Source organism: Galeopterus variegatus, unplaced genomic scaffold (genome assembly GCF_000696425.1).
Source record: "Galeopterus variegatus unplaced genomic scaffold, G_variegatus-3.0.2 Scaffold1748, whole genome shotgun sequence".
Taxonomy (NCBI): Eukaryota; Metazoa; Chordata; class Mammalia; order Dermoptera; family Cynocephalidae; genus Galeopterus; species Galeopterus variegatus.
The window spans coordinates 87,381-98,556 of NW_007727859.1; the positions used below are offsets into that span (position 1 = coordinate 87,381).

Here is an 11,176-nt window from a genome sequence, read left to right on the forward strand (position 1 = left end):
CCTCGCTCAGCCAGTGAGCGGGAACCGGTCTGTATGTGGGATCCGAACCCTCGGCGGGAGCGCCGCCGCACTCCCAAGCGGCACACTGTAGCAGTGCGCCACCAGGCCGGCCCGACTGGTCATCTTTTGAAAAAAAAAAGTAAAAGAAAGAAAAAAAAAAAAAAAAACAGGCCTGTGGGTCCCCTTGCTTTGTTTCTCTGGGCTTACGTACACGCTGTTCCTTCTGCCTTGGGTGATGAATCTCATTGGGATTTTCTCCCCCAGAAGCCTTCCCTCACACCCCCTCCTGAGTCAGTGGTCCCGATCTGTGCTTCCCAGGTTCCCCCCAGTCCCTCCATCCAAGCATCCATCTCACTGTATTATGTGCCCTGCCTTGCCTCAGTCCCATGGGGTCTGAGCACCTCTCCTGGGCTTCAAAAGGTACCTGGGGTGGGGCTGAGGAAGCCACACCCATCCTGGCAGCTGAAGTGGAGGCACCAGTTGGGGTGTGTTTTTGTGGGGAGTCCCAGCTGTGATGTCGGGCCTGATAGAACCTAGGCTCTGTCTGGCACTTTCAGGCTGGGGGAAGAAGCACTGCACCCCCAGGGACCCCAGGGAGAGATGGCCTCAGGAACTGCCTCCTACTGGGCTGCCTGGTGGCCTTACCCGTGGTGGTGAGGATGCTGGCAGTGAAGAGTAGGGTGGAGGGCAGATCCCAGTTCCTGACTTCTGAGCCATTGCCCAGGCTAGAGACCCCGTGGGCCTGGGCTGCCAGAGCAGCGCCCAGCAGCTCCTCCAGTGCTCCGGGTGGCAGGCAGGCCCCATACTCTGCCTGAAAGGTAGCCAGCTCAGCCCTGAGCTCAGCCCAGAGTTGGAGTGCTGGAGGCCCCTCCAGGGCCTGGAGCACCATAGCCCCAAGCCCCAGGGCCAGCAGGTAGGCCACGACCAGAAGCCCATATCGGGCCCAGGGCCTTAGACCCCCCATAGCGAGCTGCCCAAGTCCAGGGTGCTGTGGGAACTGGCTGCTCCACTGCAGGCACCTGGGAGGGGCTGGCCAGGGCTGGGAGGAGGTGCTGCGTGAGTGGTTGGGACACAGCTGGGGTGAGCATGAATGGGAGGGAGGTGACCTGGATCACTCCTCCCAGTTTCTGGGGACAAGACATTATCTGCCCATTTCACGGCAGCTGGGATGGTGGGCATGGGCTGGAGAGGCGGCTGTGGGGAGGGCCTGCGGGGCCTCAGGCTCACTCAAGGTCATGCTCACTCAGTCACACATACCCTGTTCATCCGTTCAACAAGTGCTCAGGTCCTGAGGACACTAGAGAAGAGGACACACACAGGTTCCTTCCCTCCTGGTGTTCACACAAGAAACCATGCAAAGAAACAGGACGTCTTCACATCATCCTAAGTTCCATGAAAGAAACGCCCTGGGTAATGGGGGAATTCTAGGGGAGGGACTCTCACTGGGAAAGCCCCTCTAAGGAGATGCCATTTCAGCTGGCGAGCAAGAAGGGGCCCATCCTGGTGGGAGAGAGCTTGGGGTGTGGGAGGAATAGGGGGCGGCCGTGGCGGGGGTAAGGACAGGGCCTTGAGGACAAGGAGACCTATGGGGGCTACTGCAGGCATCCTGGATGGCACAGTGGACGCCTGGGCAGTGGAGTGACAGGGGAGTGGTGGGATTTGGGCTCGATCAGGTGGGGCAGGTGGTGAGGTAGCGAGAGGACTCAAGGATCCCCGGAGCGCCGTGGACAGACAAAGCTCTCAAGCCTCCATTCCTGCCCTCCTGACTCCCTGCCCTGGCGAACGGCAGACACGGCCTGGCTGCCACGGAGTGCTGGGGAGGAGGGCCGGGGGAGAGCCTGGGCTACCACCCGCATAAACCGTGGAACAGCTGAGCCCCAGAGACCGAGAGGGAACCCAGCCTGGGGCACAGACCCCCACAGCAGTGTTGAGAGGACTGTCAGTGGCACCAGCTGCCAAGTGGGTCACCACACTGGCAGGTGGGAGGAGCTTATTCCTCATGTGTCCAGACCGTGGAATAGGGACAAACCCAGGGGAAACCCTCAAGATGCCGCACACAGGGCTGTGGACTCCTGAGTTCACAGATCTGCCTGGGGTGGGGCCAGCTGGGCAGGGAAGGCATCCTGGGGAGGTGATGTTGCAGCTGGGCCCAGAGAATAAGCAGGATCACCCAGCAACAGGGAGGACCAAGGTGATTACAGTCACTGGAATGGCAGGCATGGCTTGTGCAAAGGCGTGGAGAGGGGAAAACTTGGCAAGTTAAGGGAGGTGATAAGTGATGCCAGCATGTATGGGTGTCGGGGAAGCTGAGAAGGACCTTGAATGACTGACCGAGGCTGGTAGGACTTGGTCCCAGGAGAGGGGCATGGTGCAAGGCATCCCGGCCTAGACCCACTGTGCTTGGGGCATGAGGACACCAGGGCTGCATGACAGGATGGGTGTCCTGGTTACCTCCAAAAAAGGTAACAGGCTGCATTTGGGGAGACAGCTTACGAGTTTATTTGGCTTCATTGGATCCCGAGGCTAAGGCCCTAACCCTGGCTGGGGCAGCAGGAAGGCACCCAGAGGACCCTGACCCCAGATGACCCCAGGGCAGGGGGTCCAGGCACTAAGCCCTGGGGCAGGGGCCACAGTAGCAGGACTTGGTCAAAAGTGCTGGTGACAGCTGAAGCCGGCCCCTCTCTCCTGCACCTCCCCTCCTCCCTGCACCACCCCTGGGGGCAATTCCCTGAGACATGCTCTGGTCCTCCCAACCAGCTGGGTACAGTGTCAGGCCCCAGTGGGGCAGGTAAGTCAGGAGGACTTACAGGTTGCAGGTGTGGGGGCGCAGACCCCCCATCCAGTGTGAAGGCTTCCTGTGCAGTGTAGTGTTCCTTACCCCCAAAAGGGGTGGGGTCCCTGGGGGAAACCGAGGCAGCTATAGAGCCTTGCCTGGCTCCTGTTCCAGTGTATGCTGTGGCTCCTCTAAGGCAGCTGGAGCATGAGGGAGTGGCCTGGCCCATTCAAGGCCCTGCCTCTGGTGCCCATGGGGCCTGGGCGCCCATGTCTTTGGTCTGCGCCCTGCAGTCCTGGGGGCCTCCCCGGAAGGGGTTGGCAGGTGGGGAGTCCCAGAAGGGGTCTGAGTCTGGAAACAAGGTCCAGGGTGCCCGGCGGGGCACAGGCTGTGGCGAGGGCAGGGGTGAAGGCCGTGGCCCAGCTGACACGAAGCTCCATGGGTCGATGCGGCTGCGAAGGGGTGAGGGCCGCGGTCGGCTGATGAGACCCAGGGGTGGTGAGCGTGGGGTGCCTGGGGTGCCAGGAGCAGAGCGTGATATTCCCGGCGGGGGTGAGACAGTGCCTCCTGTGAGGGTGTAGGAAGGGCACAGGGTCAGGCAGGCACCAACTCCTGGGTGTCCCCAGGAGGGAGTGCCCTGCTCTGGGCCTCAGTTTCCCCATCTGCACAGAAAGCACCTGACTCATAACTTCCTTGGCTCTTTATGTTCCAGAGTGCATCTGTTGTTATACAGTGATGAAGAGTGAGGCCTCTGGAGCAGACCAGCCTGGACTTGGATCCCAACCCTGTCACTCACTAGTTGTGGGAGCCATGAGTCCCTTAAACTCTGTGCCTTAAATGTCCTCATCTAAAAAATGGGTATCACGAGAGTACTCAGTTCACAGGTTATGGTAATTAGATGACACAATCTCTCTAAAGCACAGTGAACAGTACCCACACAACTGACACGAGGAAGAGTTTGCCACCGTCGCGTCATTATTATTTCTATTACTCCACAACTGGCCCCCCACCGCACAACCCAGCCCACTGGGTGGCTGAACTTAGAACCTGGCTCCCTACAGGCAGAATCCCCAGCGCCCAAGGGCCAGGTCTGGGATCCAGCAGACACCTGTGGTTCTGACCTCGTCCCCTCGCATGTCCCCACCTGCCGCTCCTCCCTTCTCTGGTGGCCCTGTCGTCGCTGCATCTGCGCAACAGGCCGGCCTTCTGGTGTCACTGAAAGTCAGAGGCTCAGAGGCATGCCTCAAAAGGCCCAGCTTCTTGGAAATCTGACACCTGCAGCTCTGGTGTCCAGGGTGGGGTGAGGAGGTGTCATCCAGTGGGGAGCCTGGGCAGCTGGCCCTCTGTGGAGCCACTCCCTGGCTTCTCCTGCCCTCCACCTGCCCACGGCCCTTCCCAGGACAGGAAATACATCCAGAAAGCTCAGTCCTACCTCTGGAAGGCCCAGCAGGAAGTGTCAGAGGCAGGGTGTGGCCCTGAGGCTATTGGCTGTCAGACCCCAGCCCTCTCCCCTCTGCTGGTTTCTTTCTTGTCCCTGCTGAAGCAGCCTCATTGTTCCTAGGTGAGGCCTCAAACTTTGTGTCCCTGCAGAGCACTCAAATCCCCCAGGCAGAGCAGAAGCTACCCTCCAACACTCAAGCCCGGCCGTGGTTTGAGGTTCTATTTAGCTCCAGCCAGTCTCCTCCTTTAGGGTCTGCTCAGGTTTTCCACCTCTACCCCCTAGCTGGGGAGCTGGCGCTCCTCGAAGGACACCTCGCTATGACTGTGCCACTTCCACTAACCTGCCACTAGGGTTTGAGCTGCTTCTGAAGGCATCACGTTAAGATGAGGTCATCCTGGTTTAGGGTGGTCCAGGATGACTGGTGTCCCTACAAGAAGAGGAGAGACACACAAAAGAAATGCCATGGGATGATGGAGGCAGAGAGGTTGGAGGGAGCCGTCTACAAGCCAAGGGTTGTCAGCAGCCCCTAAAGCTTGGGGAGAGAGGCATGAGACAGTCTCCCTCCGAGACACAAGCAACCAGCCCTGCCAACGCATTAATTTCAGACTTTTTGCCTCCAGAACTGTGAGGGAATAAATGTCAGGTGTTCTAGGCCCTACAGGTTGTGGTCATTTGTTACAGCCCCCCCAGGACACTAACACGCCTGCTTAGGGCATAGCTCGAGCGTTCTCCAGGTGAGGGCCCCAAGGACCCCTCGGTGGCCTTGGAACAAGGAGGGACTGAGTTCTGCTCCCCACCCGCAGCTTCCCTGGTTCCATGCTCCCCCAGCCCAGCTCCTTCCCCAGCACACACACACACACACACACACACTCTCTCTCCAGCCTTTCACAAGACCGAGGTTGTGGGGAGGGCAGTACAGGCGAGGAACTAGCAGGAGCAAGGCCTGGGAGGCAGGTGGGCGCCCTGCAGCCCAGAGACGGCAGGAAGTGGGGGTCCGAGAGAGGCTGAGGCCAGATCACAGTGGGCCTCAGTGGTCAGCCAGGGGCAACCTGTAGGCCCGGGGGCAGGCTGGACCCACGGACCAGGACCAGCACCCTGTGCTCTGTGTCCACCCCCTCCCCAGCTTGGCAGCCCTGGCCCTTCTGCCCACCTGTCCCCCAGTCTAGCTGTAGCTTGTATGGAGAATGCAGGTCAACTCCAATGCACACAAGAGCCCCACCCAAGGGGCACACATAACTGTCCCTACTCCACAAACAAGGAGACTGAGGCTCAGGGAGGTCAGTGCCTTGCCCAAGCTGAATGATTTGGGGGCATTATGTTGTCTGATCTTCATGCTCCAGGTCCAGACTCAGAGAAGACAAACGCTTGCTATGCAGCTGGTGGAGCCAGTCCCACACCATGCAGGGACAGCAGAGTCTCTTCTTTCCAGTACTTCCCAAACAGACTCTACCCTACAGTTCAAGACATCAGTGTCCTCCGTTTGGGCCTAGGGTTGGCCTGACTCTGTTCTAGACCACCTGGGGTAGGGCTGGAGAACCCATCATTAAGGAGGACATAGGGTCTAGGATGGCCTCCCACAAGCCCCGATTTTGTCAGGTCCCTCCCTGGCTCTAGAGCCTGCCATGGCTCTCCATTGCCACCAGAAGAAATTCCAGCCTCCTTGGCTGGGCTTTGAAAGCCCTCTCTGGCCTTGCCCTTTCTGCTCTGCCCTGCCCTCCCCTCCTTGAGCCAGGCATGGAGTGGACCTTCCTGGAGCAGAGCACCAGGCTGGATGTCAGGAGGAAGACGTGCAAGGCTGGGAAAAGTGAGCATCTACTGCAAACCAGGACTTGGCTGGGAGTCCCTGCTCTCAGCCATACCCTTCCTTAATCTCTCTTCCTCTTCTTTTTGCCTCTCTTCCCCAATCCCCTTGCCCACTGCCATGCAAGGGCCCAGAGAATCCTTCTAAAGTGGAAACCTGCTAAAGACAGGTCTCTGCTTAAAAACTCCCCATCATTTCCAGGCCCTTCCTGAATTGACTCCTGGCTATTTTCCAGCTTCAGTCACACATTCACTCAACAAACACCCGCTGGCCCATGTGCAAGTGGATGCAGGTCTGGCCCCTTCACACCACCTCAGGCCTGAGACTCCCTGGCTGTCGACTCATCTCTGAGTTGAGATGAGCCAGGTTTCCTCTTCCTCAGGTTTGGTGCGCCCCATGCCTGCATACACACTATTCCCTCTACCCAGCACACCTTTCCCACCTTAGCTTTTGGTGACCTCTTATTCACCATCCAAGACCACCTGAGATGTCACCTCTGTGAAGCTTCCCCAGAATCCCCCCCAGCCCTCTACAGTTACTGTTCATGCTATGCTTTATACAGCTGTCGTCCCCAGGACTTATTAGTCTCTACTGTACTTATTTATGAGTCTGCCTCCTCCACCAGACTAGGATGTAGGTCAGGGAAGCGTTGACCTCTAACACGTTGATGCCTGGCTCATCAAGTACATCAATACATGTTTGGTAGAAGAATCCATTCTTATAATCTTTACTCCAACCACAGTGATTGTTACTACCCATTTCATAGGTGAAGACACTGATCATTTACAGTGAGTTTAAGGAGAGCAGGGGAAAAGCAAGTTTAAAATAAGTGAGAGAAGTAAACTGAAGTAAAGACGGAGGTGAGCACACAAAGGGAGAGTGAACAGAGACTCTTGCAGTCAATGGCCCAAGAAACTGAGGTTCTGAGAGGTAAGTGACTTTCCCAAGGTAATTTGACTAGGATTTTAACTTGCCTCTAGGCTTCCTGGCAGTAAGAGCTGGCCACCCTTTTGTTTAGGAGAAAGCAGCATGACCATTCTTGACCCAGAAATGAAGGTGAAATTGCTTCCAAGGGGCCTCATGGAGAGGACATGGCCACAGGGTCGTTAGTGGCTCTAGTGCAACAAGCTTCACAGGGCAGAGTCTGCAGTGTAGGCTGAATGCACCCCAACAACGTGCAACTTGCTGCAACCAGTTGTCCAGGGGCTAGAATGTCCAGCTGGGGAAAGGGTGGGTGGGTGATGTGGCTCCCCAATGGTGTGGCTTATGCCTGGGACAATCTCACAGGGTCTGGGACCTCCATGAAGCCCCATTCTTTGACTCTCGGCCAGACTTCTGACTCTGGGCAGTTGGGATGTTAAGGTCATGTATATTCTTATGGGCCCAGATGGTGGCTGGAGTGTGGGCTTGGGCTAGGAGAACCAAGTGCTTAGTGAGAGACTGGGCTGGGGCAGGTGATGCCCTTTCAGGTAAAGGGGCAAGCTGGAGAAGGAGGGGGTTTGGGCCCTTGTGTCCCTGCCCCTGGGAGCTAAGAGAGGGCAGGGCAAAGGGCTCTGCAGAACACGGTCAGGGGCTGACCTACACACAACTAGATTGACAGGACCCCAAGTTCTTCGTTGACCCTTCTGACCTGGTGCATTCTAGAGCAGGTGAATCCAAGCAGCCCGCTGGCCTTCCAATTCTCAGTTCAGTCCCTGCAGCACAGCCAGCTTGGGGCAATGCAACTGCTGGAGCACAAAATAGTGGGCAGACAGGGGTCCAGGCCCCACCTCTTGAGCCTGACAGCCCTGGGCTCAAATTCCTGCTTTGCTGGGTGACGTACATCAAACCACTTAACCTCTCTCTGCCTCAGGTTCTTCCTCTGTAAAATGGAGCTAATAATAATACCCACCTCACAGAAATGTCTGGCACATAAGAGAGACCCAATAAATGTTAGCTGTTGTTACGACTACTAAACATAGCTCAGGTAATGGTGAAAGTGATGGACTGGGTGGGCTGGGAGGAGTGAGTCTCATTGCTGCACAAGACTCTGGTCTAAGAGCAGCAGGTAGGGCTGGGGACTCTGAAGATGGTCCCTGGGTTGGCACAGGGACCCCAGGCAAGGGGCCTGCAACTTTCTAGGCCCTGCTGAGGCTGGGCATTGTTGAGCTGAGCCCTCATCCCTCTGATGCTGGAGCGCCGATCTCTGCTTGACCTTCTAGCTTCCTAAGTCGTTTGTCCAAGAGGAACCTTTTCTTCAAGGGAAAGCTTCCAAGGAAGCTTGCTACAAGCATGGGTTGCCAAACTCTCTGGATTCCAATCCTTAGCTGGGGGTTTTAGGTAGGTTACTTCATCTCTCAAAGCCTCAGTTTCCTTATCTCTCTCTTTTTTTTTTTTTTAAAGATGACCGGTAAGGGGATCTCAACTCTTTTTTATTTTCCTTTTTTTTTTGGGGTCTTTTGTCTTTTTCCGTGTCCGGCAACGGATTGCAACCCTCAGTGTTGCCCCCGTACCGGACGGGGGACCGGCAACGGGATCGCAACCCCCGGCGCTGCCCCCGCGCCTCGCTCAGCCAGTGAGCGGGAACCGGTCTGTATGTGGGAGCCGAACCGTCGGGCGGGAGCGCCGCCGCGCTTCCCAAGCAGCGCACTATCCAGTGCGCCACCGGGCCGGCCCCCTTTTTTTTTTTTAAAAGATGACCGGTAAGGGGATCTCAACTCTTTTTTATTTTCCTTTTTTTTTGGGGGTCTTTTGTCTTTTCCCGTGTCCGGCAACGGATAGCAACCCTCAGTGTTGCCCCCGTACCGGACGGGGGACCGGCAACGGGATCGCAACCCCCGGCGCTGCCCCCGCGCCTCGCTCAGCCAGTGAGCGGGAACCGGTCTGTATGTGGGAGCCGAACCGTCGGGCGGGAGCGCCGCCGCGCTTCCCAAGCAGCGCACTATCCAGTGCGCCACCGGGCCGGCCCCCTTTTTTTTTTTTAAAAGATGACCGGTAAGGGGATCTTAACCCTTGACTTGGTGTTGTCAGCACCATGCTCACCCATTGAGCTAACCGGCCATCCCTATATGGGATCCGAACCCGTGGCCTTGGTGTTATCAGCACCGCACTCTCCCGAGTGAGCCACGGGCCGGCCCAGGATCTCAACTCTTGACTTGGTGTTTTCAGCAGCACGCTCTCCCAAGTGAGCCACAGACCAGCCCCTCAGTTTCATTATCTCTAAAACGGGGATGATAATAATAGCACTTCCCTCAGATAGTTGTTGCATAGATGGAACGCCTGGCACACAGTAGGGGCTGTTATCATCAGGGAGAACAGAAAAGCCCCAAACTACCCCAGATGCAGTGAGAATAGGCCCTGGATCCCTGCCTGTTCACCCTTCTTGTCCTCTTCTCCACCTACAGGCTCCCCAGAAAGGACTCTGAGAGGCACAGTGTGGCAGCCACTTGTCTGGCTCCACCCCACATGGGCAGTTTCCTTCCCCTCTCTGGGCCCAGCTTCCCTTGGGTACCAATGGAGGGTACCATTCCCTGTCTTTCTTTCCTCTTCTGAGCCTGCTGAGGGCACAGGGCTGCCACAAGGCCAGGAAAGAGAGTCCCCTTTCAGGCCGGGTCTGAAGAGGAGGACTAGACTCTGGGTCCCTGAGGCCTGGGCTGTATCCAGCTTGGTTATGGGCCTGTAGGTCAGACCTAGGTTGTAGGACTGGCTCTGTCCTGTCTCAGCCTCAGTTCCCTAGTCTCTTGAATGAGAGCTATCAGGGCAGGATTCTTGCTCTGCCTGCTGGCTTCTCATGACCTCCCTGCGGTGCCCAAAGAAGAGGTTCTGCAAAATCCTGCTTGGGGGAGGCAAGGTCACTCACCGTTGAGTGTTGGGGTTGTGGAAGGAGATCCTAAGGGGGATGAATCATCTGAATCCAGGTACCACGTGGCTTCGTCCATGCGGGACCTTCTCCTGGTGAGGGGAGGGTAAATGAGGGGTACTTTGTGAGTCTCAGGACTGCGGAGGGCAGATGATGCTGGGGTGGGGGCACTTGGACACTCACCTCCCATTCTGGGCTTCTCCAGGCTTGGGGGAACTGGGACCCCAGGCCCAGCAGGCACGCCGCTCTCCATTGCTTGAGTCTTCCAGTCTTCGGGGGGACTGGCGGCCCCATGTCTGGCCCTGCTCTGCAGGCTCCACTGTGGTCGGTAAACCAAGGGAGTCTGAGTTGATCTTTGTACTCCCCCCAACATGACTGCCAGGCTTCAGGGGCAATTCTTAGAGGGTGGGAGCAGGTTGGGCCCCATACCATTCCCAGGGTGGGCTTTGGGTGAGATGGGTGGGTTTGGGCCCTGGGACCAGCAGTAGGGTGGGGCATCTCATCTAGTTCTTCTGCTGACATTTGCTACTTTGTAGTTAGTACAGACACTGACACCAACTGCTGGGTTTGAATTCTGGCTCTGCCATTTATTCACTGTGTGGCAAGAGACTTTTTTCATCTATAGAACTTAGACAATAATAGCGATAACTATGCAATAAAACTATCGGGAGGAATCGGGAGGAATTAAGTTAACGTTAGCAAAGCACTTAGGGAAATGAATAATATGTAGTATCGTACAACTGTTCGACTAAAAAATAAGTACAATAAATGCTGCTTGGGGAATCAGAGGTAACAGTCTAGATCGACAGGGGAGGGAGCCTGGGGCAGGGAGGAGGAGGAGACAGCGGGTGGGATCCACTCCAAGGAGAAGGTTTGACAGAGGATTAGGGGCTGGAGGGAAGGACACAAGGAGGTGAGGTTTCTTACACTGGATGGCCCGGAACCGGGGGAAGGTGGGCGAATCCCCAGCCCCGACCTCGAAGACGTTTCTCCTCCGGTCAAGGCCAGGTGAGGCCTGCACGGTGATGCGGTGCTTGAAGTCTTGGGGGATGGGTGGGGGGAGAGCAGGTGCAGGTTTGTAGTGGAGAGCCACGACCCCAACCCCCAGGGGCCCTCGGCTGGTTTTCTGGCCACGTAGGCAGTGACCCGGTGGCTGTGTGACTGGGGCCAGCCTCACTGCCTTTCTGAGCCCCAGGTTCTCATAAGGAAAGCCCAGCCGCGGGACTCGCCCACCTGGAGAAGCGCGGCAGAGTCGGAACTTGCGGAGCGCCGGCCCCGCCCCCCCCCCCGCGCAGCCAATGGCGGGGCGGAGTCCTGGGCCCG

The 11,176-nt window shown here is 57.1% G+C and overlaps 2 protein-coding genes across 2 annotated transcripts in view; both read right to left on the reverse strand.

The window, feature by feature from the left end:
* Positions 1-964, reverse strand: part of KCNK7 (potassium channel, subfamily K, member 7) — a 3,544-nt gene extending 2,580 nt beyond the window's left edge. The window contains exon 1 of the mRNA XM_008578702.1: positions 646-964. Coding sequence (XP_008576924.1) covers positions 646-964 — 319 coding nt within the window. The remainder of the gene's footprint in view (positions 1-645) is intronic.
* A 1,511-nt stretch (positions 965-2,475) lies between these two features.
* MAP3K11 (mitogen-activated protein kinase kinase kinase 11) overlaps positions 2,476-11,176 on the reverse strand; it is a 15,727-nt gene continuing 7,026 nt past the window's right edge. Inside the window, exons 6-9 of the mRNA XM_008578718.1 lie at positions 10,781-10,894; positions 10,037-10,172; positions 9,854-9,945; positions 2,476-3,340 (exon numbers count right to left, since the gene is read on the reverse strand). Of these exons, the coding sequence (XP_008576940.1) occupies positions 3,003-3,340; positions 9,854-9,945; positions 10,037-10,172; positions 10,781-10,894 (680 nt within the window). The 3' untranslated portion in view covers positions 2,476-3,002. The remainder of the gene's footprint in view (positions 3,341-9,853; positions 9,946-10,036; positions 10,173-10,780; positions 10,895-11,176) is intronic.